The sequence below is a fragment of the Epinephelus fuscoguttatus genome, linkage group LG3, assembly GCF_011397635.1.
Source record: "Epinephelus fuscoguttatus linkage group LG3, E.fuscoguttatus.final_Chr_v1".
NCBI classification, from domain to species: domain Eukaryota; kingdom Metazoa; phylum Chordata; class Actinopteri; order Perciformes; family Serranidae; genus Epinephelus; species Epinephelus fuscoguttatus.
This window is the reverse complement of record NC_064754.1, coordinates 27,348,174-27,373,304: the sequence shown is the minus strand read 5'-3', so window position 1 is coordinate 27,373,304 and position 25,131 is coordinate 27,348,174. Positions and strand designations below refer to the sequence as shown.

Here is a 25,131-nt window from a genome sequence, read left to right as displayed (position 1 = left end):
CTGTCATTCACACAAACAGACACATGAACTCATGAATGTCAAAGAGAAGTGTTTGGATTAGAGCATAAGGCCTAAAGAAATGTCTGCAGGAAGAACAGACAGACTACCGAAAAGAGCCTTCATTTTCTGCCTTTCATCCCGGGTGATGCGAACACATGCCTCTGACAGAGTGTCGTTCACTATCTGCAGGAGACAACAGAGGAGAGGAGAGGTGATGTTGGAAATAATTTAGTTTGATCTTTCGATGATTTTTATGTCGTCAGGTAAAAAAAAAATCTGGAGCACAATTGGTGTCCGCAGATGGGAAAGGTGAATAAATCAACAAAAGCATTTAGGGAATACTTCACCCACAGAAAGATCATTTGTATATCAGTAACCCACCCCATGTTCCACTGACTTTGTGAAGAAAACTTTGCTTGTCCCGTATCCCTCCACAGTGAACAAAGAATCAAAAAACGCAGAGAATTCTTGATGGATTGTAGTAGGAGGGGGCCACGTTTAACTATAGCAAAACTGTATCAAAAAGTCAAGCAGTTTTTTGCCATACAGTGTGTAGTGTACTTGTGGGCTTGTTGTGGTCCCCAGATTAAGTTGCAACACTTTCATGCTGTTCTTTGGTACAGGCAGCTGTGGACACAGAGGCAGCTGCCCAGATGAGGAGAGGCTTTGCCCTGTCAGGCTCTGAGCTAATGTTATGTTCTGCCTTTGGCTAAGAAGAGTTGAATCTACAGCTCACAGCAGCTTACTCTGATACGATGTCTGCCTGTTGTTTGATATCTAGTGTCTGCAAAAAATGTTGCTGCACATTTCTGATCCGACATTAGCATGGTTAGCTTGTTAACAAAATTAGCGAATGTCCCTGTCACCCTGAATGTCCTGCTGAACCCCATTCAGTCTCTCAAACTCTTCATGGAAAAAACTTGTGCAGTATAATCCAAGTCTCATTTATCCGGTTGTATGCTCAGTACTTTTTCAAACACATGCATTTTCACTAAAATGTTATGATTTAATAAACTTCCACCTATGAGTAGCATGCCTGAGCATTTGACTGCATGTGAGCTCCACCTGAGTGGAGTTTAAAGCACACGTGTGCTCAGGCATGCCACTCAGCCATGCATGTGGCTGTTTGTACTGACAGGTTTTATATAGTAAGTTCATAGTGAAAATGCATGTGCCTGGGGAGGACTGAGCATTGATACAGTTTTGCTGTTGTTAAACACAGCCTCCTTTTACTCCAGTTTATCAAGATTTTTCTCCATTTTTTGATTCTTCATTCACTGTGGAGGCACGTGAAAGTTTGAAATGTAACATGGGGTGAGTAAATGATATACAAATGGTCATTTTTTGTGGGTGAACATGCTTTGAGTTGGTGGTTCAGTCCAATTACCAGCCCAAAGCATCAGTATTTGACAACTGGGAATGCTGCAGTTGTTGTTGCATCTATTCATCCATTCATCTTGCGTTACTTCATCTATCTCTCAAGTTACCTGCTTGAAAATGAGATCCAGCACCAGAGGATTGTTGAAGCTGTCTTTAGGATAAAAAACCTGTAAAAGAGGAAAAAACACTCAACACATCAGAATACAAACATTTTGACAGTGGATCATGATGTTTGTGTATTTGTGTAAGTACACACCTCCTTCCTGAGGTACAGTCTCCAGGGAACGTTGGTGTAGGTGTAGTGCTCTTCATTGGTTCTCTGATGAAGCTGTGTCTGGATTGTCTCGGTCTCTACAGGAAGCTCTCGAGAAACTGCATCAAGTAAGTGACGTCACATTTTAGTTTCACCTTTATTCAAAGTCCTTATTATATCATATCATTGTATGAAGTGAGTGTTTTAATGATCTGTTGCTTTGGGACAGTCTGACTGCCTCTGCTCCACTGTTACTCTAGAGAATGGAAAAGCCTGATCTTGTCCTAACATTGTTGTAATCTTGTTCACAGACAACCTAATGCTTTAAGGTCAAGTGCCCTCAAGACGACAGGACAAATGTGTTTCCAGAATCTGCATATCAGTAGGATCATATGGCACCTTGCCACCTGCCTGCTGTGAGAGTCAGTGTGTTCCTGTTTAACTGCCCTCCTATACTCCCGACCTTGTCTACAATATAATGAGACTATTTGTTCACAAATAAGCTCGCCAGTGGTGATTCAGTGTGAGTAAGTAAATAAGGTTAATTGGCACTCTAGTAAATATCAAGGCAAAATTTACACTGAATAATGTGAGATGTTCTCTGGGAGAATTAAGTCTAATGAGCCAATGTATGAACAAGTGGCACAATTCAGAATAGGTCACTGCCAACTCTCTGATCGGGTTGATGCAATTTAACATAGCTCTAATACAGAGCATGAAACTGACAGGCTCCCCAGTGGACGCATATTTTTGAAAACATCCAGAGTAAAAGCTGTATGTAATATCTCATGTTTACTTTAAAACAGTTTAAAAACAAACTATGTACTTTAACAATATAATTAATAGACTGAAATGTGTCTTGTGCCTCCTCCTTGCCTCACTGTCAGCAATGCTTGTTAAAAAGGGGGTGTGACTGTAATCATAGATCTAAACATCCTAGAAAAGTCATGTCTACTGGAATGGACAGGAGATCTGAAGAGTTAAATTTCAATTCAATTCAGTTAAATTTTATCTATAAAGCCCAATATCACAAATCACAATTTGAGGTCTTTACATCATACGACATCCCTCTGTCCTTGGACCCTCACAGTGGACAAGGAAAAAAAAAAACAAAACATAAAAACTCTTTGATGGGTTGGTTAAAGTTGGTAATGTGTTACAGAGATGATAGCTCTTGCTCATGCAAATCCAAACACAACTATTTTCTCTAAACTATCTTTAAACAAAGTGTTTCTTAGATTATCCTCCTGTGAAGTAGGCTCTCTGCTCTCCATAATGCCATTCAAAAGATAACATTTTGTGGGACCATAGAGAGCCTGGGGTGGTGAGTACTATATACAGTTTATATTGTTTTTGGATTAAATATTTCTTTAAGCATATTCAGAGGTATACAGAGGTAGTTGTCAATATTTTTATGGAGATAATTTAGTGCACAGGTTAGCATAGAGCTTAATGGTATAAATAAGTGGTTAAAATGAGCATAACTTTAACTTAAAGGTAAACTATGCAGGAATGGTTGGTACTGTTCATCAACAGTTTTGCCATGGAAACTTAAAGCCAATTCCAGACATAGTCCACTCGGCATTTTATTTCGCTATATTTGCGTTTTGGCCACAATTTTTGTAGCGTCCTCTTGGAATGTGTGCTGCTTACAACCTTTTAACAAAGTCCTGACCTCACCTGTGTGCTGTACCCAGGAACACCCCAAACACAGAATATAAGAAACCAAAAAAGAAAATAAAGGCAGAGGGTAGAGTCTCTGCAGATAAATACACTGCCACACAATTCTGGTGGGTCATAAGTGATGATATAAAAGGGATAACATTTGTACGAGTCTATACTTTTTTTTGGAAGATCCTACGTCGTTTACCTTTAAAAGTACCCTGGTGGACCACTAGGGGCAGTGTAGCACAATGAACAGATGATAAAACACAAATCAAAGACAAGATAAACAATGTAGACTAGTTTCATAACTTCATAAATTGCTTTGATGATGTCCTATGAGGTAAGAGATACAATCTAAATATGCAGGATGTTATAAATAACACACTGAGTTTTGGTGAAAGACATGATATCTTAAAAAAAAAAAAAAAAAAAAAAAAAAAAGGCGAAAGTTCACCAAGATACCTTTAACTTTAACCTGTGCACTTTGTGGTGAGTGTGAGTACCTGGAGGAGGTAGGGGGGGAGGACGGTCAGGTGCTCTGGTCTTCGTGGCTTTGATTGGTTTGAATCCCGCCTCCTTTATTGCAGACGCAGATGGTGAGGGGGCAACAGGACGCTTGGGCTGGACCGACACAAAAAGGCTCCCCTGCGTGACTGAATTCTAGCAGCGTCTTATCACTTTATACTGCTTGCACTCTGTGACTGTGTGTTCTTGTTTGTTTCTCTGTGTGTCTGTGTGTGTGCGTACCTGGGGAGCAGGAGGGTTGTCCATCTGCGGTTTGAGGATCTGTAAAGCTTCATCCCGAGGGGTTTGCTTCTTTTTAAACTTCCCTTCTGGTCTCCTAAATACATCCACACAGTGTCAACATCCCACATTAGTCTGCAGGGTTTTTCAACTACAAATGTAGTCTACTGTATAATCTGTGTGTTTGTGCTTATTGTGTGTCAATACAATCATTCTGGTGTTGTGTGCTCACTGTGAACAATAACAGTGCAGTCAGTATCTGTTGGTGGTTTGCTGTATTCAGGGCTTTACAGTATTCACACTTAATTCTGTGACTGAAGATAGCATCAACTGCTGTGCTGTATTTACAAGCAACAATCCATCCATTTAAAGCTATGATTACTGTGCCCACTCTGCTGTTATCAGCCTGTGTGTTTGTGGGACCTCACCTCTTCTCATGTGGCAGCAGCTCTGGCGCTGGAGGCGGGGAGTTGTACCTTTTGATGATTTCTTTAGAAATAATATCAACCATTAAAGAATTACGCCGATTACACTTTATATTTTCTTTCATTGTTTCAAATCCAAATACAGACCAATGTGTCTGATTGAAATCAAGAGATGAATTACTTTATCGACTGCATCATCATCATTCAGTCATGTTCTATTAACCTGTGACATCAACACTGTTCAGCTTTTAAATTCAGTTACCTTGGATATCTTGGCTGGGGACAACATGATCTATAGTCTGAACTGAGTACTTCACCACCTCTCCAGCAGGGGGCGGAGGAGACGTCACAACTGGGGCTAAAACACACACCATCAAAAAATAAATAAGTCAAAAAGGAGTGATGTTCTCTTGTGTAAAGCTCTTAAATAAGAGCTCTAGTTAAAGGGACTCTGTCTCTGTCTCTTGCTTGCTCACTCGTTCATGTTTTCTCCCTCTTACCAAACTTCCTGGCGGGTGCGTCCTTGTTTACGGGGATGCCCGGAGCCTTCCTCCGAGAGACGCTGTCCTTCCCTGACTGAACCTGAAACAGCCACATAGAGAGAGGACAGAGAGTTTGCACTTAAAGCTTTCCAGGATATTAACATATTGTGTTATAAGATTTTGTTGACCCCAGAGAAATGTCAGAGTAAAGAAAGGGAAAGAATGTGAACGTGAATAGTTGACTGGCGACCTGTCCAGTGTGTACACCGCTTCTCACCCAGTGTTAGCTGGGATAGACTGCAGCCCCCTGCGACCCTGAACCAGGATATGTGGTTACAGATAATGAGAGGTTCTCACCCTCGAGATCCTGATTACTGCAGGCTGCAGACACTGACCAAATACTCAACTTCAACTAAATCAGAACAAAGGAAAAGATTCCACAGACTCAGCAGCGGCACATTTGCTTCACCCTCCAGCCCACTTTTACTTCCGTCTGGAGATTTTGGGGGAATTTTTGTAATCCCACTGGACAGTTTTAGACTTCACAGGACTTTATCTTTGTACATTGTATATTCCTTTTATACTTTGTACTGCTAACCTCTGCACATTCCTTGGAAACTTTTGCACATTTCTGCACAAAGCTATCACTTCTAAAAATGGCACAGCTCTTTCATTTTAATTCAGATGTACTGGACATATTTTTGAAGTATTTTTTCATATTTTATGTTAATGTTTCTTGTTTTTTTTTTTGCAGTGCTTGCTTTTATTTTTAATTCCAATTTCTCTTACAATGTTTATATTATGCACTGAAGCTTATTCCTTGTATGTCAAAACCAGCTTGGCAATAAATTGGATTCTGATTCTGAAACTTGTATTTAGTGATTGTGACTGATGCTGTTATCTGCTTTTGTTTGACTGGCTACGTGCTTATCTTTTATTTGTCTGGCTTTGATTGTTTGTCTAGGTCTCTCTGGCAAAAGAGATCCTGATCTTAATGAGAGTACCTGATTACATAAAGGTTATACATATTTTCATTTCACTCTCAAGTACACTTGCTTTTCCTTTTTCAACCTGCGTTAGCTCATCGTCCTGACTACACAGCTCTCATTCTTACTGCACACAAACCACTCACTCGTTCCATAAAAGGAAACTGCATCTCGTTCTGTTTATATAATTTTTCCTGAGGAAGTGTTGCTTGCTGTTGTCGTTGGAGATTACAATTAATTAAATTAAAAAATTAAAAAGTACTGAATCATTATGTAATGCGTCAGTTTGGACTGTTACCTCACGCATCTCAGAGTTACTGACCCGTGAAGCAGGATTAGCTTTAGGCTGTGCTGGCTCAGTTTTGTTAGTTTGGGCCTGAGGCTGAGGCTGAGCTCCGGGCCGAGACTGGGACTCCGCAGGCTGATCTTGAAGGTGCGATGGAGTTTGTTCCAGTCGAGCAGGGGGAGGATAGGGATGCCTGGGTGGGATGTCTGCTGCAGCAAAGGGAGTAGGAGTGAAGTTGGCATAGGGGCTGGGTGGGATGTTAGCGTATGGACTTGGGGGTATGACAGCATAGGGGCTGGCAGGAGCATAGGGGCTGGGAGGGTGGTGGAGCAGCGGGCTCATGGGAGGGCTTGTGATTGGAGAGGTGGGGGGGCTGGTCACTGGGCTGCCGACCATGGCCATGGCCTGCATGGTCATCTGCTGGGCCTGAGAAACAAGACGATGGTGCATTAACTCCAAAAAGAAGAGCGGTGGAACAAACAAACAGATCCAGACGGAGGGTTTACCATGATGATGGCCTGCTGGTTCACGATCGCCTGCTGCTGCTGGTCCAAAACAGCCTGCTGGGCATCTGGAGGTGAGAAGAGGAGAACCACAGTAAACAGGAAGGAGGGATGCAAAAATTATGTTTGATGAGATTTTTTTCCTCTTATTTTTCTTCACACTTGATACCAACCAGGTGTTACAGGTGCCACTGCAGCAACAGGAGGTGACATCACGCCTCCCACGGGAAGGACTCTCACAGCTGTGCGCACACAAACATAGGCACACATCAAATTTCAGATTTTAAGAGTGTTTGTTTTATTACACTTGCTAATGATTTTTGAAGATATTGAGGTTCCTCCAGTGTGCAAGGCGTTGTCAAAAATATATGACTCTGTATTTACTATAAAACACACTTTATCTACTGTCTGCTATTTCAGCTGAGTGTCTGGGTTTAGTGTAAATTTATGGTGAGCAGAAAGCTCTCAAAAATTCATTTAAAAAAAGTCCATAGAGCGCACATTTATTTTGTCTTACAGTCTCACAGTAAAATGTACTGGATTTTATAGAAGGGAAAGTTGTGTGTCGACAGTGACGACGCAAAAAGTAAATAGTGAATGAATGAACAAAAGAGTGATTGCAGACAGAGCCTGTGTTTTTGACTGACCCCCAGGTGGAGGTTGGGAGCCTCCTCCAACTCCTCCAGCACCCTTCATTCTGCTGGACAGTGCTGCAACTGAATCTAGTTCCTGTGAGGACAGAGAGTTTAAACTTAACATCAGATTACAACATAAATGTGTAAGAAAACACAAAGGAAGTTAAAGAAATACTCAACCAAAACTGTATCTTTTGGGCATCGAACACCCTGAACAGGTCCAAGTATCAAACCGATATATAAGCATATTAGCTGTTACATCAGTTTGGCATATATGATGGCTGACAATTGGCAAGAAACTTAGGTATAGTAATGCCAAAGATTTGTAACACTGATGGCTTTACATACTTCTCAACATACATACTGCTCAGTGAATATCTTTGTCATGTTCCAAAATGTTGGCTAATACATCATTAGCAGAAATTTTAAACTCAGTATCGACCTCAAATATCTGGTGTCAGTATAGTCTGTAGTTCAGAGTATCAAAGCTTTGTCCAAATTATCTTTTTTTTTTTTTTTTTTTTTTTTTTACAGATTATTATAATAGCTTTTTTTTGCGTTTATTAGACAGGATGGTGTCGGGCTTGGGGGGTTGACATATAGCAAAGGGCTATGGGCTGGACTCGAGCCTGTGGCTGCTGCGGCAAGGACATTGTCTTTGTACATGGGACTCCCGCTCTGCCCGCTGAGCTGCTGGGCACCCCAGCTTTGTCCGAATTCTGATCATTTTAGACACTCTGTTCAGGTTGCACATCTGTTTTTGTTGTTGTTGTTGAGAAAAGGGATTTGCTATGCTAGGTATACTATGCAGAATTGTGGTTACTGTTTGTAAACACACTCGCCAACAAAAGAAAAGAAAAAGAAAAAAACAACCCCAGTTTCACTCTCTTTGTCGTTTCCCCTCACTATATTTGCATTTTTCTGGTGCTGTGTCTCTTGGATGCCTGCTGCTTATAGTGTGGTATCTGGTCACTACCTTTTTATAAAGCCCCGACCTCACCTTAGAGCTGTGGGGGTAAACGTCTATAAACCTTCTGGACACAGAAAGTAAGAAAAACAGGCAGAGGGCAGAGTCTCAGTGGATAAATACACCACATCACACTTCTAGTTGGTCCTAAGTGATGACTGAGAGGGATTACTTCTGTATGAGTCTACACACTCTTTTTTAGGAAAATCCTGCATGGTATAAATTTAGTAAAGAAACTGCAAGGTGCTCTTTAAGTAAGGTGTAAAATAAAGTATTATTTTGGTATTGTTACTGAATCTCTGGTATTGTATCAAAACATTACATATGACACTCAGCCCTACTGTACCTGTGATGCATGTATAGTTTGCTCCTTCACAGCGAACAGCAGCTGTATTCAACATGAATTTACTGCAGTTATAAAAGTTTCTAATGGAAACCCAAAGTATTGTCAAAAAAGTTTCAAAACCAAACAACTCCAGCAGCAGAGCTTCCTCCTCCACAGTTGATCTGTGTCTTCAGTACACCCCGAAGAACTGTCACTTCTCTAACAAATTGCTGAAAATACTACATTTAGTGGAGGTTCAGGACTATGAGGAGGCAATAGCATAACACTGTAAGTGATGTATTTAGAAATACTTTGACTCCGGTTCCCTGTTCAACTACATGGTAACAGGTGGAAATCCTGACTACAGCTGCTGTCCGTCTGTAAAGGAGCAGACTACAAACTTTTCAGAGCTGCCTTTTAAGGACAATAGGTGAAGTGTTTGACACTAAACGACAGATTTTTAGTAGAGAATTCCATTAATCGCTGTGTTTGTGGGTGTGGACATCAACAGGAGTATTGGAGATACACGTATATAACTACTTGTGTAATCAGAGCACTTTTTGACTGTCAGACCAGAGGAATCACCCTCTTATGTGTGCAGCCATTCCATCAGAAATCAGCCGCTGACCCATAAATCCACAGGAGTGTGTGTGTTTGTAGGCCATGTCTCATTAAATAGTAAGCCCTTCATTTGCCAGAGTGTCAGTTCCTCGTAAGCAGATCCCCGCGTTGCCTGGGTGGGAAATCACCGTGGCGATCTAGCCGCTGTGACAGTTACGGTAACTGGGTAACGTAATAGGTTGCTGGGCGGGAGAGGTCTGTAGAACACATCTGATACATGCTAATTCCTGTCAGCCACATCCGATAGCACGGCTAACATTCACCACGTCGCTGTCCCAGCTGAGGACTGATAGATCCAACATGGCCAGCATTCACTGCACCATTGCACTGACTTAATACATATGGATTTAACTACAACTGTAGTTTTCGTGACTGGGGTGAAGTATAATGTTTGTGGTGGAGGTAATGTTTCACAAATGAGCTGACATAGATGTTTCATTGCTACCTAAACTGAGCAGCGAGCATTAATCAAACACGACACCTTTACCATCTGCTAGATATATAATGAGAAACCTACTGTGGTAAAGAAAACTGTCACATGGTTTATATACGTGCAAACAGCAAACCAGTCTTGGTCCATTACATAAAAATGTGACAAGGTGCACTTATGCTCCATATTTTATTGCAACATGCCTGGAAATACACATTGAGTCTCTGGATTTCAAATAAAACACATTAATTGAAACAATGGTTGTGAACTATAACAAGTGCAATAATTTGAGGCAGTGCTGTAATCAAGACCACCTAAACTGAGACCAAGTCAAGACCGAGATCAGGGTGTATTGACACCAAAACAAGAACAAGATTCTGAGGGGTTAAGACCATGACCAAGGCAGGGAGACTCCCAAACTGCATGATATACTTACGATAACATGTGGAACATGCAAACCAAAGACACTCCTCACGCCATTGAAAACAAATAAAACAAAGATTCCTCTTCATTCACCTCTTGCCATACTATATATATATGTGTGTATGTATGAGTTTACTACGAGAAATGTCCATAAAACAATAAAAAAAATTGTCATGTTGATGTGTGGGTATTTTTCTTTGTTTTAAATGAGCAAACAAATACAAACAAAGAGCAAGGAGCTGAACTGAACATAACCATCTTCGTTCAACACTCCTTTTCTGCACAGGCCGAATGTAAAATAAAATCCTGAGTCCTCTTTCTGAGGCTGTGACAAGATCGAGTCAAAATGCAGTTGAGTCTGAGATGAGCCTGAGCCCTTCAACAAGTGGTCTGGAGCCAAAGATCAATCTTGAGTACTACAGCACTAGTATGAGACTTTCCTTTCAGATCTGAAGGTCAAACATTTGAACAGTTGAACGACATGGACACTGAGACAGCCCAAAGACTGATTTCCAGACTGAGGGATTAGTCTGTAAACACACAGATGTGTAGAAACCACTGTATCTGTTCTGTTTATATGTTTAGAGACAACTTTGTCTTGCAGCTGTTACTGTTGTTCAGTGATAAGAAGCTCCTTCTCTTCCTTTAATTTATTCTGTTGCTGTATTATTAGTGATTTGCTTGTTTTTGGCTTTAAATTATTTATTTACAATTCATGTATTTATCTATTTACTATTTTGCCTACAAAAAATAAACAAAACAAAACAAACCAAACAGAGGTTTAATGAGCTTTACCTGACCTGTGCAGTAAACTACAGTAAGTGGTTGACAGAGGAGTCCCCTCTCAGGTGGTCAAGTGTGTCAGTGTGAGTGAGTTATGTAACTTACTCCGGTTCCTTCAGACAGTACAGGGTCAAACAGGCTGTCCAGATAACGATCCATCCCTCTCTGAGGCTCAAAGTCTATAAGAGCAGAGGAGAGTACTTCATATAATTAAATTTAATGTGTGTGAGTGCTTATATGTAAATGCTAAAATGTGTACCTCGTCCATCAGAGCCATTTAAGACTGAAGATATAACATCATCCTTCGTGTCAAACCCACCACCCAACAGGTTTCTGTGTAACACAAAGAAAAAGCATTACAACTTCCTTATCAGTAAGTAAACCAGCAGAAGTGGAAGAAACACTCAAAACCTTTATTTTAGTAAAAGTACATTATCCGCAGAATGTATTTTAAGTATTAAAAGTAAAAGTACTTAGTTCATGTGAGTGATGAATAATGATATATTATATTGGCTGATTGTCAATAACATTGAATCAGTGCATAAGTAACATTTAACTGTAGTAGAGGGTCTAAATGGAAGTAGTTCAGTCCTCCAGAGGGTCATACCATGTGTGGGGCTGTGAGATGATTAATGGGAGAAGAAAGAAGAAAATCAAACTTCTGTTACATAAACTTGTTTTCATTTTTTTTCAAGTGTGTTCTTTTTTTATATATAAATATTGGATAATTTTATCTCTTTGGGCCTTAAAAGAATATTTAAATGGAACCATCTGAGGAGTTTAGATGGAAAATGTCTCTGTGGAATGAACAACTCATAGATGTCTGAAGCCTGTGACAAGGGGCCCAAAGTAGACACTGCCTTTCTGTCAGGGGTTTTGTATTTTACAAGCCTCCCATATTTTCTTCATGTTTTTTTTTTTAATCTAAAAGCTTAATTAATTAAGTAAGTAGTCAACATCAACAGCTGTAATAAAAATGTATTGCAGTAAAAAATACTTCCTTCCAAGACAGTGGAGTAGAGCTATAAACTAGCATAAAAACTTACAACTACCAGAATGCACTGCGCCGCACCAGACCAATAAAAGCTCCTGCTGGTGGGTTACATGATGCAAGCTTGACCGTATTTCCAAAGGAAGCAATATGGACGCTGACTGGTGACATATGATCTCTTATTACAGTTAAACGGTAACCTAAAATAAGTTTATGACATCATTTGACGTGACAAATACAATACAAGAAACAGCATGGCACCCACTTCCGGTTTACATATTCTCGTATTACAGCAAAACAGTGCACCGAAAAATGTTTCTGAACACATCTTAGGTGAGAAGGGGCAATATAGTAAGAGAATCTTGGTTTATATTTAATTAGTGCTGCCTTATTTTACCGTTTGGGCTGAGTTTGGACTGCCTTTGAGACAGAGAGAAGGAAAGAGAGATGGCGAGTCTCCCTCTCGGTCTGCTTTTATATTCTTTGTGTCTGTGTTGGTAACAGGCATATGAAATTGAGGAAGTACAATCTGGAGTTTGAGCAACAGCCCTTTGTGGAAAATCAAGAGGGATCTGAGCTGAGAGATGAGCAGGGTGATCTGGACACAGGTAAGATGGAGTAAAGTTTACCGTAGTTTATTGACACAAACTACCCACATTACTATGATACAAAGCTGGTTTCCCTTTAAGTATTGCACATTTATGTGTATTAAGTAAATGTGCGTCTCACATGCTGGCATTAGGCCGCACTCTGGTTGGCTCCTGTGCAGAGATGATGAAATAGCTGCTGTGTTTGGGGAAGTCGGCAGGAAGCTCCAGGTCTGACATCAAGTCCAGAACATAGTCGGAGCCCTCCAGCTCCACCCACTGAGCCGGCTCCTTTAGAAGCACTGACCAGCCTCGACGGCCCTCCAGCACACCCCTACACACAAACACACACACAAAATACAGTTCCACCACAATGTCTCCTTTAGTTTCACATGTTTAACCTTTCTCTGTAATTTAATCCACGTCCTTAGTGCCTATGTTTTACAGTAAGGTGATACCTGTGTTGTAAGATGTCTTTGGCCATTTCTTCTCCTGTTGTCCAGGAGTGCAGAGGACACAAAAACGACACACCTGCAGGAGAAAGACAAAACTTTAGACAAACAAATAGCCTCTGACATACAGCAACTACTCAACAAAACACACTACTTTTAAATGATATAGATTATATTTCATCTTAAAATGCATTAAGAGCTGTTTCAGTCAGGTTATGAAATACTTTCTCTTCTGTATCAATAAAACAAAGTTGGTAGCACTCTCCCCTGTCTGTCTATGAGGATTTACACAGACACCAGCATCAACAAACATACAACAAAGCCAGTGAACTAGAGCGACTATCAGGTGTTGCCTAATCCTCAGTAGACTTGCCAAAAGGCCAGAGGACAGATTAGCTGGATGAGGGGAGGAAATGAGAGACAGATAACTCTTGCGTGCTGGATAGCATGTACACACTGGCTGAGCTCAGGTTGAAAAAAAAAAAAAAGAACAAAAACAGAAAGGTGAATTTGGGTCAACAAGAGGGAGTCAAAGCCAGGGGGAGTCAAAATAAATGGGCCTCAAATTCACAATGCACATTACTTTGACACTGACACATATTGCTGGTCTGTGTTAATAGTGCTAAGCACAATAAGGCCTTGTGCAGTGTTGTAGCCTGTGATTTAGACCGATTGTATCACAAATTGATCCAAGGAAAACACAAAATTTCTTTAGACAGAATAAAAACAGTCTCTCTTTGCTGCAGAAAGTTACACACAAGCTTTTAGTTTTACAATAATCAACACATTTACAGCCTAATTTAATTTCATTTTATCCCCCTTCTTTTTTTACTGCAGATGCAGATGGTGGTCTAGAACCTTGCTTGAGGGTACTTAACTGCATATGTTGAGTTGAGATCCTTTTGCACTCTTATTTCAGTCCATCCAGAATTTTGCAATCAAGTACAAAATCTGATATAATCTTCTCTTTGCCCACTTGTGTGTGTCTGTGTGCTCTTACCATCGAAACAGTGAATGTGCAGAACAGTGTGAGCTCTTTTGCGATTGGCGGTCCACTCTAGTAGACAGGGTGGGTACGTTCGGATATACTCTGGACCGACATTCAGCCGCTGCAGAGCTTGAAGCAGACGGTGTTGACACACACAGTCGTAGCCCTCTGGGCCGTAGTCAGACACAAACCTACAACAACAACATGCGCAGAGAGAGATGCAGACTGAAGTACTAAAGAAACTTGCATACACAGAAAAGCAGGTGATACATATACTGTATAATTATTACCTGGCCATATCTATGAACATTAATATGAACATACATCACTGTTTGACAGTGTCTCTTACTTCAGTAAGTACTTGGCCAGCCTTTGAGAGGGCAGGAAGGCAGAGAGACAGGAGGACAGGAGGAGCCAACCACGCTCTGAATTCAAAATGTTAGGATTCCTCCACACCTAACAGAGGAGAGGAGAAAGTAAAGAGATAATGTGCAATTAAAGTACAAGATTTTGTCTCATTTGGGTTTTTATTTCCATCCCATTGGCTAGAAAAATGAGCTGGGTCTCACCTGATTGACTACCTGAGCCAGGATTTCATCTCGCAGGCTGGGATTGGCAAGTCCCCTCTGGATGATATAGTTCCCAAACAGATTCTCCTGAGCCCCATTCAAGTTTGGATCGCCCATAAATCTTAGTATCTGTCAAAAGCAAAGGGATTTACAACGCATACTGTACCCTTACAAGACAAATTATACCAATAAAGGATGTAAAGCTTTTTAGAGGTCCTTTGTTTTCAGGTTATGCTTTGGCCTGCTGTAATATATGGTTACATCTTACGCTGGAAACAGTCTGAATCACTGACTTTTAGTAAACACAGTATACGATGTACACTTATCAGCCATAACATTAAAACCAGTGATGGGTGAAGTGAATAACAGTGATCATATTGTTACAATGCAATGTTCTGCTGGGAAACCTTGGGTCCTCCTGGCATTCATGTGGATGCCATTTAACATGCACCACCCACCCAAACACCGCTGCAGACCAAGTAAACCCCCTGAAGACAACAGCATTCTGCAATGGCAGAGCTGTCCCAGCAGGACAATGTGCCATTTCACACCTCAAAAACTGCTCAGGAATGGCCCATGGAATGGGACAAAGAACTTACGGCATCAACCTGGCCTCCAAATTCCCCAAATCTTAATCTGATCAACTGTCCTTTGGTAACCAAGGCATGGATACAGGACCACTGGGGGCTGTCCTGTCGTGTCTGGCATCAAGGTGTTGGCAGTGGATCCTTTGAGACGTGTGTGTTGCGAGGTAGGCCACCCACATGTTCCACAGACATTCAGTAAGATGGGATCTAGAGAATGTGGAGGTCAGGGTGACACCTTGAACTATTTGTCATGTTTCTTTGGCCATTCCTGACCAGTTTTTGGCACATTGCCCTTCTGGGGGCAGTGCCATCAGGTAGTGCCGTTGCAGTGCGGGGGTGTATTTGGTCTTCGAGCATGCTGGGTGGGTGGTGCATGTCAGATGGAAAGGTTTCTGAGCAGAACACTGCATTGTAACAAGATCGATGCTATTCACTTCACCTGTCAGTGGTTTTAATGCTGCATTTAAAAGGTGTATATCACAAAAAACCTTACAACCAAAATTATACTACCAGAGTTTCTACCATGCTATAAAAAACTCTCTCTCTCTTTTTTTTTTTCTTTAAATCAGTTTAAACTACAGCATGTGTTAATTTGATTTTGTGACACTGTTTAGCAGCTGACTTAATGGTCCTAAATGCTGGTGTTTACCAGTAGCATGTGAATGCAACATGTACCAGAATGAAAACGTTCAGGGCTCCTTGTTTCAGCTCCTCATCCATTCGAATCAGTGAACTCTCCAGTGGGGCAGTCAGCATCCCAAGCAACGGCTCCTACAACACACACACACACACACACACACTGTGTGTATGACTGATAATACACAGTGACTGTTTACGTAGTTATATGGATGGAGTGCTGCAACAACACTGTCCTGGGTCCAGTCAAGGTCACCAAGGTTAGTTTATGTTTCATTCATGGGTTCACGTGTAGATTCCCTGCGCGTACTCTGTTTGTGTGTTTACCCTAAATATGGCCCGGATGTAGTGTGTCATGAGGTAGTTGTTGATATCCAGGGGCAGGGTCAGTTGGGGGTCAACCTGAACCTTTGGAGCCTGGACCACCGCCAAGCAATCAGAATGCAGCTCTTCACCACCTGCACAGACACACACAGACACACACGCAGCAGGCCACATGTCACCACAGAAATATGACAATAAATATTGTTGAACCCACCTGCAAAACAAGGTGGAACACATCTGTTGATGGAAGTTTATTTATAGCACAGAGTGACTGCAGATCAGTGTGTTGTATATATACTGTGTTTGTGTGTGTGTGTGCACACCTGAGGCTGCCTGTAGCAGAACTGCCAGCTCAGCAGGGATAGGCAGCGTTGTCACATTAACCACTTCTCTGTTGATGCGATCCTACACACATCGCAAACACACACATATACAAACACTTACATTACACACTGATGCAACATCTTCATCTTTTCTCCTTCCTCTCACACACTTTATTTCACACCCTCACTCACCTCCTCTGCCTTCCTTGCAGGCTCCACCACTGTCTGACAGAAAAGAAAACAGCATCACACTTCACACATTTGTTTATTTTTTTTGCTCATTTTTCAAACACGAAAACTGTAAATGACACAGACACAGTGTGCATACCCTCATGTAACGGTGGCGGTTGACGATGAGCAGCACAGCAGAACGGAGCCGGATGAGGTACTTCCTCCTCTGAACAAACTTTTTTCTGTTCAGGAAAAGATGGATTATTCATGCAGATACAGAAAGAGGAGAGGGAGATGTTGAAGGAATTGGCACGTTTTAGTTTTTAAGTCTGATGTTTTACTGTAACGTCAGTCACTGTAATCAGAACAGACAGCACAAATGGTGTAGCAAGATTTGTGTTAATCACACTTATAGAGTTAGTTATAGCTTCTGTGCATGAGGTATAATTTCCCTGAATTCATCAAAGCGTGACCGATGATTCTTAAGTATCATTACAGATTTAAAAGGTTTGACCTTGCTTTTATTGCCATTTTAGTGCCGTCATTAAACAAGTAGGTGAATTATTACATGCTCAAATACAATGCTAATTTGTATCACGTCTCCAGGTTTTTTCAGACTGGCAGCGAGTGAGAAATCTATCACCTTTGATGGATGAGCACCACCTGATTCGTCTGACCCTGTCTCCTCACATGAAGGACAAAAGAAGCAGGTTGTCTGTGATAAGCTTTGACCTATTTGGCTCTCTGAAACCAAACACTAAAGCCTAAATTGCCCAGCTCAAGACTGAAACTCCAGACTCAGGCAGGACGGGTTGCTGCCCATTAAAGAAAGCTAAAGCTCTTAAGAGTCAACTGCCAGTGAGAGGCCAATGATACGAGTGGTTTTCAAGCTGAGCACTGGGAGCATTTGTCTGTTTGTGCGTTTATCTGTTTGTCAACAGGATTACGAAAAAACTACTGGCCTGATTTTCATAACATTTAGATGAAGGGTGAGTCATGGGCCAAGAGGGACCCATTCAAGAGGCTCTGTGTGAAATTCAGAGCATATGAGCTGTCTGGACACCGTTCTAAACATGGAGATGGCTGAGCTGGCACTAGCAGCTAACTGTGTTAACTCCGTAAACAGCTCAAAACAACAGCAACAGTGCTGACAGAGCTTACAGTTATAACCAGGGGGAACAGGAGGGTGGACGCTACACTTTCGCAACAACACCGTCCCAATATCAGCGTAACCGCCATTTGAGCACAGTGAAAAGCGGCAGCCATGAGCTACCCAGTCGGATACACACATGCACCAACATGCATTCATGACTGGACCAGCTTACTGCAACAAACCACAGAGAAGCTTGGATTACAACAAACACAGAGTTAGCGTGACTTAATTATCTGCTGAGGACGCTGTTACTCTGCTTATCTTTACATAGAAAATAGTGGTTAGCTGCTATATTAATGCTCTGAATATCACATACAGAACCTTTAAATTTTGAAGCGGATCTTAATCGGGGGCGGACACAAGAATCATCATTTTTCACCAAGATAGGGCATTTGGCCTTGGCGGATGTCTGCGCTCTGAGTGCTCGTGTTCTAAGGGCCACACCTCTATTTCAGTCATGAGCTGTTAAATATAAGTTGAAGTTGACCCAAGGTGAACATTACCTGGCCAGGTAGCCTCTGCAGCGAGCTTCAAACATGGTCACACGCAGTCGCAACTTGGCAAACTTCTTTCGGATCATACACGCACGGGTGTACCTCTGCAGCGTCATGGCAGCGATGTTCAGCACACGGTCACGCTTCCCCTCCAACAGCTGATACAGTTCCTCTTTCAGGAAAATCTAACGCACACAAACACACATATGAACCTCAGTATAACAGTATTTACTTCTTTTATTTGAGTCATTTGACCTTATTTTGTACGTGTTTATGTTACTGAGACAGCTCACCTTACTGACTCCCAGCTGATATGAGCCGCTCTTAACTGGAGCGAGCTTGTGGAGCATGGCGACACAGTTTTCTCCGTCTGCAGGTGGAGGATCCTCCAGGCAAAGCAGGGCCTTATACCTGAGCATGCCCACATGCAAACATTAAAATGACAATCTAGTATGAATTCTGGAGTAAATGTGAACAAGGATCAGTGAAATCCAAAGCTGCAATATGTGTCTTACAGGCATGGATGTAATATCAAATGAGCCATAGGGCTCAAGGGTCCCTTAAGCCGGAGCCTCTGCGTGCAGTCGCTTTTATTAACTTTGCATTTCTTGTCAAAAGGCTTAGTCATTCATATCAATAATAGAGCCCCAACAGTACCTAAAAAAGGAAGGAATAGCCTATTTTCACTCTGAAGGGGTTGGGAGACACAGTCTTTCTCTCCCCTCAGTTCATCTGACGGACTTTAGATATGCTGACTACTGTTTGCAGTTTGTTCAACATACATCTACTCATGGACAAGCTGCTGAGCTGTAACATCAGCTAGCTCAGTGGGGCTGGGTAAGCTAGCAGTAGATGTACGCTTCCTTCTGTGTGGTGATATGGTTGGCGGGTGTAGTTTGGTAGAAAGAAAAAATTTCCTTTGAAAGTGGTCACAACAAGGTCTATGTAATATTTTGGGTAACTGGGTCATGATTTTTGAAAAAAAAAAAAAAAACCAACAACATTGCTGCTGAGTCTGTCAGATGTATTTTTTGGCACTTGGAGCTCCACAAGCTGAGTGTCATCTTGGTCCATTACATTTGAGAGAAGGCAGACATCTCTACAACCCATATCTCCAACAGTCGGTAACTCACACCAAAACAATCTAGCACCATAAACAGCACTACAGGTAGGAGGAAAAATATATATTTCTGATTTTGGGGTGAGCTGTTCCTTTACCTCAGTGTGAATGTAAAACTTGAAGACCTAGGGTGAGGCTGGTTGGTATTCTGGGTTTCGGTAGTTAAGTAATAGTTTGTATTTAGGAGCTTTAATGTGAATCTAATTGACTGTGAATGTTGCACTCTCAAACTGTTTTTCTGTAATACTGTATGTCAGACTATTTTGGCAGCCAGTGGTCAGAGGTGCTGTGAGATCAATTGGTTACTGCTGCTTTCCTACTGCAGGAGCTGGCAAGTGCCAGATGGCTATTTCAGCATGAAGAAATTGGTGTATGAACTGTACTCCTGCCAGAAAAAGCCAATAATGCCAGCAATTTTTTTTTCACCATATGAGGGATGTAAGTGGTAAGAGAACAAAAACAATTCGTTTCAGGAAAGAAAGCTTAACGGGAGGCTGAGATACCATAGTTTCAGTTTACATGGTTCAATTAGACCTCACATTTTCTCAAATAGACTTAAGGTGAAGATTGCTTAGTCACCAACCTTTTTAGGAAGCTGTGAAAGTGCAGTCTGATTGGATAACCCTCCTTCCTGATATGGATGGTCTCCATGATGCCAGAGTAATGTAGCTGAGTGTTGACCAGCTCCATGTCAAACACTCCTGGCTCCTACACATACATATACATAATACACATCAGCTGCATGTTACAGACAAATTAAAATGCAAAGAAATAAAATAAAATAAACACAGCAAACCTGCACACATCATCCAACTTGTAAATATACCTTATGATGGTTTGGCTTGATGCATCGCACAAAATAAGGGTTACACCTGTCACAGATAGATGAGAACGAACGGATGGATAAATGAACATATGATTTGATACAGGCTTAGTACATTAGTCCTGTGCAAGGAGGTTTCCACCTGGGAGGAAACTAAGGGAAACCAACTAAGCAAGAAATTGGTAGAGCATGGCATGGTTTTACAGTTGAAGCAACATATTAACAGTTTAAGACTGAGAGATCTCCAGAGGCCTCTGTTTTCATCTGTAAGAGACATGACTGAGCTCAAATTAAGCAAATAAAATTAATCTTCACAAGATAAATGGCTCCTATAAACAATGACATGGGAGGCTTATAGAATTGTCAGAACTGATCTCTAATCACTTGAGTCTATGGGTAAACCAAGGCACAGCACATTATTCAGTACTCACTCATTGTCTATTAAGGGTCAACGCCATGATACAGCATGTGCCCCTCCCTCTTTCAATCATTCCGTAGTCCTCGCAAGTGATGAGTGAACCAATTCTTTTTACAATATTGAACCTTTGGAGCTTTGATACTTTTTGCAAAATATGTGTCTCCTCGACACTACTTTATTGTACATGCACGTACGACAGCTAGTGCTGCCTGCCTCACAAAACTTTAATGCATTAGCGGTCATCATGTTCTAGTTTAAATTAAAAAAGATTAAATACTGTATTAATTTTGGTGCATTGGTTCAAATTCCCACTTGTATGTTGATAGGCTATGTAAGCTCAATACGATGTTGGAAAACCTGATATGACTCCATCGGTTTGTCGTTCTTCATTGCCAAGCAGCAGACGTCCCACTTTGAGAGAACGCCTCGTTCTGTCTTGTTCAGTGAGTGTAATTGCCAGACTGTCTGGACTCGAGTTTGATTCAATGGCTTCTCATTCAATCATCAAAGCAGTGTGAGCAGAACCCTACGATAACTCTGAGCAGGTGAGTGGGTGAGCATTTAGACATCTGACAGGCTGACCCAGAACATATAGGACACTACAAAGAGTTGTTCAAAAAGATCTGCTTGTTCATTTTCGTCTATCACTGGTCCCTGCATCACTTGCTACGTCTTATCTCACAGCAAATTTTGGACACTTACATGTCTGCCTCCTCAGTAGCAAAACATACATGAATTAATGTTTATGTTGAGGGCATTAGATTGTGCATAAATGTTTCACTTATAGTTTTGGACAGTCAAATGAGTTGGAGGAAGGCAATTCTAACACTATAGGGAGGGAGTGGTGTTGACTACAGCTTTACCATTTTCCTCTGATGTTATAAACGTGCTTTAGAGGTTTCTACATTGTCCTTAAGGTTAAATGTTTGACTCAAACCTTTCCATCTTCTCCACCAGCTCCTGCAGACTGCTCTGGAACTTTGCACTGACTGTGTTGGCCTGATAACGACGAGCCGTACTGCTGCGCCGCACATTTGACCGCTGCTGTGACCCAGACTCTGAGTGCTTCAAGAAGAGGCTGGACACCATCTGCACACACACACACACACACACACACACACACACAGAACAATTAGGTAAGCCACAGTGTGAACAGTCAATTCTGAGCATCGTGTTATTTAATAGGAGGGTAATATTGCTGTTTGCATGTGTATTGAATACATGGTGAGTTTCAAACAGCAGAATTAGTAAAGTACTATTGTAACCTAATGTCAACTAAAATGTATTCCTGACTGAAAACAATAATAACTAAGTGGGTCTCAACAGAAAAGGTAAAAGCAAAAGTCAAAACACACATTGTGCCACACACCCACAACGCAAGATGATGAGTAACAATCATAATATTTAACTGAAAATAAAAAATTAAATACTGTAAATGTCAGAACAATAAGAGAGAGAAAGTCATAAGTAAGTCTATCGAAACATCTCACTTTGTTCTTGCTCTGGATGAAGAGGTCTAAAACATCCTGTCGGACCGTGTCGAAGTTCTTATCCAAGAATTTGTGCACCTGCACCACAAATCATCAGAAAAGTGTTCAGTTTAAACCAGGAATTCAAGAGTAACAGACAAACAGAAGTGTAACAGCACCATAACCACTGATCCAAGGTGGAGACTTTAAAGGGACAGTTCACCTTAAATCAAAATTTGTTTTTCCTTTTCTTTTGTAAAACATCTTAAATTGTTACAAGTAAAAACAGAGAAAAGGGAAAAGTGTCACAAACAGTGTAAGACAGAAATGTACCTGGTATGTGACTTTCCCAGCATAGTGTTTCAAGGTGAACTCTGGCAGCGGCATCTTTGGCCTGGCATATAGCGGGTTGTTTCCATGGTGATAGTGGCACTTCTGAAGGAAGGTGTGGTCGGTTGCCTAGCAATGATTGGAGATGGTTAATGGTTGGTGAGCCATGGAAACTAAACCTTGACAGCACAAACACATGTTGCCTGTGTGTGTTCGGCAGATTGCCTCAGTCAGTTACTCGTGTAACACTGTGTTCATATTTCACTCTGAGCAGTGGAGACACTTCATAATACATTTATCTCAAGATGAGCTTCTTACATTGGGAACCCTGAGAATAATGATAACAGCAGGTAAGCAATTAACTGAGCATGTGGGATAGTTTAGTATTGATCCAGCTACAATACACTTAAGAGAAATCCAATATGTGAGATGTTTAACTCAATTTCCTTTTAAAAGTGAGATATGAAATATTTGAAATATGAGTTATTGTAAGCTGTTGCCTTTTTTCACAATACACATAAATAAAAGATTTAAAAGTTTCTAGCATTCCAATCTAACTTCAATAAAGTACACATGCTATCTTGTTTCCACTTTACTTCCATCAAGCTGTGTTTATTATTACATTTTAGTGATTTCCTGTAACTTTAGAAAAGAAGAGTTTAAATCAAGTGTGGCAGTACCTGAGGGAAACCGCACTGATCATCCAGTATGCGCAGGATCCCGTGGGGCTTAGCAGCAATGAGGTCGAGACAGGCCTGGTTGTGGCTGAAGGGCTGCTGCTGCCACTCGATCTGCTCCCGCATGTACTCCTCCTACACACACAGCACAAAAGTTTATCAGGTTGGTGTGTGTATAAAACTCCTCTAACTCCACTGTTGGTTGTTTTCACTTCAGCTGAAGTGTTGCTGTGTCCACTATAGTTGGTGTGATTTAATGACCTCGTGGGTTTATGAGAGCTTCTCTGAAATGAGTCACATTACAAACAAGGCTGTGCATCTTTTAACTCTACATTAATGATACTGGATCTTTTCTTGCCTCTTAACTAAAAATAAAGGTGTTGTTGGGTTCAGACTCTGTTTACAAGGCACTAAATAAGATAGATGTGTGTGAAAAAAAAATCATATTCCTCTGCCTATTCTATTGCCTTATAGAGCCTCTAATGGCCTTACTGCATGTGAACGAAAACAACCAATTAGAGCCGAGGAGTCTCGAACGCAGCTGTCAATCACTGCTTGTGAACTGCGGTCAAACTACGCAGTGTTGATCAAATATAAATCAAGATTCTGTTACTGCATTGCTTATTCTTCACCTTAAATGTTTTCAGAAACATATTTCAGTGCACTGTTTTGTTGTAAAATGAGAAAGCTGGTCTAGCCAGTGGGCGGTGATTGATATTTTTGTCGACTGTATCCAACATGGTGGCCAGGTCACAAAATGTCTCATTTTACAGCTGAACAGTACACTAAAATATGTTTCTGAAACCATTTGCAGTGAGGAATAGGCACTGCAATAAAAGAATCTTGATTTATATTTGATCAGCGCTGCCTAGTTTTCTTGAGCAGTGAGTGACATGATTAACAGCTGCATTAGAGACGACTCTTACTGGTTGTTTTTGGTGCACAGTGGTATATTCCAGCAAATGTCATTACATGCAGTAAGAAGAGAAGGAAAGACTTTTTTTTTTAAAGATATTTTTTGGGGCATTTTGCCTTTAATGAACAGGACAGGTAAGCGTGGGGGGGTATGACATGCAGCAAAGGGCCACAGGCGGGCTGCCGTGGCAACAGCCCTGTACATGGGGCGCCTGCTCTACCAACCAAGCCACAGACGCCCCAGACTTTTAGTACATTGTGAGTTTTAGCAAATATGAAACAAAGTTACTTTCATAAAAGTTACCACCTGTAGCTCTGACGTTTCAAACGTACTAACCCAGTTAGCATTAATTTGGGGTTTTTCCTTGCTGTTTTATGGTTACACGTACCTGTTTTAGTAGATTCAGTTTTAGTCAGTTTTCTTTTTTTTTTTAAATAATAACAGAATAATGATAAAAGTAGTTTTGAATTTGAGGATGAACTGCAATGTGTCTTAAATGCTCTTTTTTCACATTTTGACTTTTCAACCATACAGTATGTAGGCTGGTTTAACCTTTTGACAAAACACAATATGTGAATGAAAATATCAACTTGTAGTTTCCCTGACCTGCTCCTCCTGGAAGATGACCCTGTTAAAGAAGAACTGCAAAGTTTCATTGGCGTAGTTGATGCACAGCTGCTCAAAGCTGTTCACCTGTAGCTCCTGGAGGGCAAAGAGTGGAGACATTGGGGAGTGGCGGAGTTAACACAACTCAGCTCAGACGCATCAGCGCTGTGACATTATTGAGCGAGATCACTCTTTAGCTTAACCTCAAATCCATAGATGTCCAATATGGAGATGGAGAGGGCTTCGTTGCGAGGGTAGACCCGTCCGTTGATGCGCTCTGTCAGCCAACTAAACAGCAGCGAGTACAGGATCTTGGCAACGGCATCTCTATGAAAAACACACAATAAGGTTTCTATGGAAACAGAAAACCCGGTTCCTATGGAAACAGAGGACATCTGAAAAATCTCTCCCCCAGCCCTGACGTCCTTTGTCCTCACATGCCTCTACCAAAGATTGGAAGAGAATATCAAAGATGCTTTACTCCCTCTCAGTAGTCTCCTGGCATGATTTTTGAAAAAAAATGAGGACATTAAAAACCCTCAAACAAGATTCGACTTTTATTCCAGGTTATTCCATGCAGAAGTAGGTG

The 25,131-nt window shown here is 41.3% G+C and overlaps 1 protein-coding gene across 1 annotated transcript in view; it reads right to left on the bottom strand.

Annotated features, from left to right (window-relative positions):
- Window positions 1-25,131, bottom strand: part of myo15ab (myosin XVAb) — a 60,145-nt gene that overhangs the window by 15,484 nt on the left and 19,530 nt on the right. Inside the window, exons 19-52 of the mRNA XM_049572759.1 lie at window positions 24,746-24,869; window positions 24,543-24,638; window positions 23,024-23,155; window positions 22,347-22,472; window positions 22,035-22,112; window positions 21,482-21,633; window positions 20,130-20,175; window positions 19,887-20,011; window positions 18,477-18,594; window positions 18,193-18,368; window positions 16,694-16,778; window positions 16,558-16,590; window positions 16,366-16,447; window positions 16,046-16,176; window positions 15,758-15,853; window positions 14,496-14,624; window positions 14,276-14,382; window positions 13,939-14,117; window positions 12,945-13,017; window positions 12,629-12,820; window positions 11,168-11,241; window positions 11,014-11,087; window positions 7,372-7,453; window positions 6,898-6,966; window positions 6,728-6,792; window positions 6,258-6,647; window positions 4,968-5,049; window positions 4,730-4,825; window positions 4,471-4,531; window positions 4,046-4,139; window positions 3,802-3,919; window positions 1,637-1,752; window positions 1,488-1,547; window positions 108-183 (exon numbers count right to left, since the gene is read on the bottom strand). Of these exons, the coding sequence (XP_049428716.1) occupies window positions 108-183; window positions 1,488-1,547; window positions 1,637-1,752; window positions 3,802-3,919; window positions 4,046-4,139; window positions 4,471-4,531; window positions 4,730-4,825; window positions 4,968-5,049; window positions 6,258-6,647; window positions 6,728-6,792; window positions 6,898-6,966; window positions 7,372-7,453; window positions 11,014-11,087; window positions 11,168-11,241; window positions 12,629-12,820; window positions 12,945-13,017; window positions 13,939-14,117; window positions 14,276-14,382; window positions 14,496-14,624; window positions 15,758-15,853; window positions 16,046-16,176; window positions 16,366-16,447; window positions 16,558-16,590; window positions 16,694-16,778; window positions 18,193-18,368; window positions 18,477-18,594; window positions 19,887-20,011; window positions 20,130-20,175; window positions 21,482-21,633; window positions 22,035-22,112; window positions 22,347-22,472; window positions 23,024-23,155; window positions 24,543-24,638; window positions 24,746-24,869 (3,737 nt within the window). The remainder of the gene's footprint in view (window positions 1-107; window positions 184-1,487; window positions 1,548-1,636; window positions 1,753-3,801; window positions 3,920-4,045; window positions 4,140-4,470; window positions 4,532-4,729; window positions 4,826-4,967; window positions 5,050-6,257; window positions 6,648-6,727; window positions 6,793-6,897; window positions 6,967-7,371; window positions 7,454-11,013; window positions 11,088-11,167; window positions 11,242-12,628; window positions 12,821-12,944; window positions 13,018-13,938; window positions 14,118-14,275; window positions 14,383-14,495; window positions 14,625-15,757; window positions 15,854-16,045; window positions 16,177-16,365; window positions 16,448-16,557; window positions 16,591-16,693; window positions 16,779-18,192; window positions 18,369-18,476; window positions 18,595-19,886; window positions 20,012-20,129; window positions 20,176-21,481; window positions 21,634-22,034; window positions 22,113-22,346; window positions 22,473-23,023; window positions 23,156-24,542; window positions 24,639-24,745; window positions 24,870-25,131) is intronic.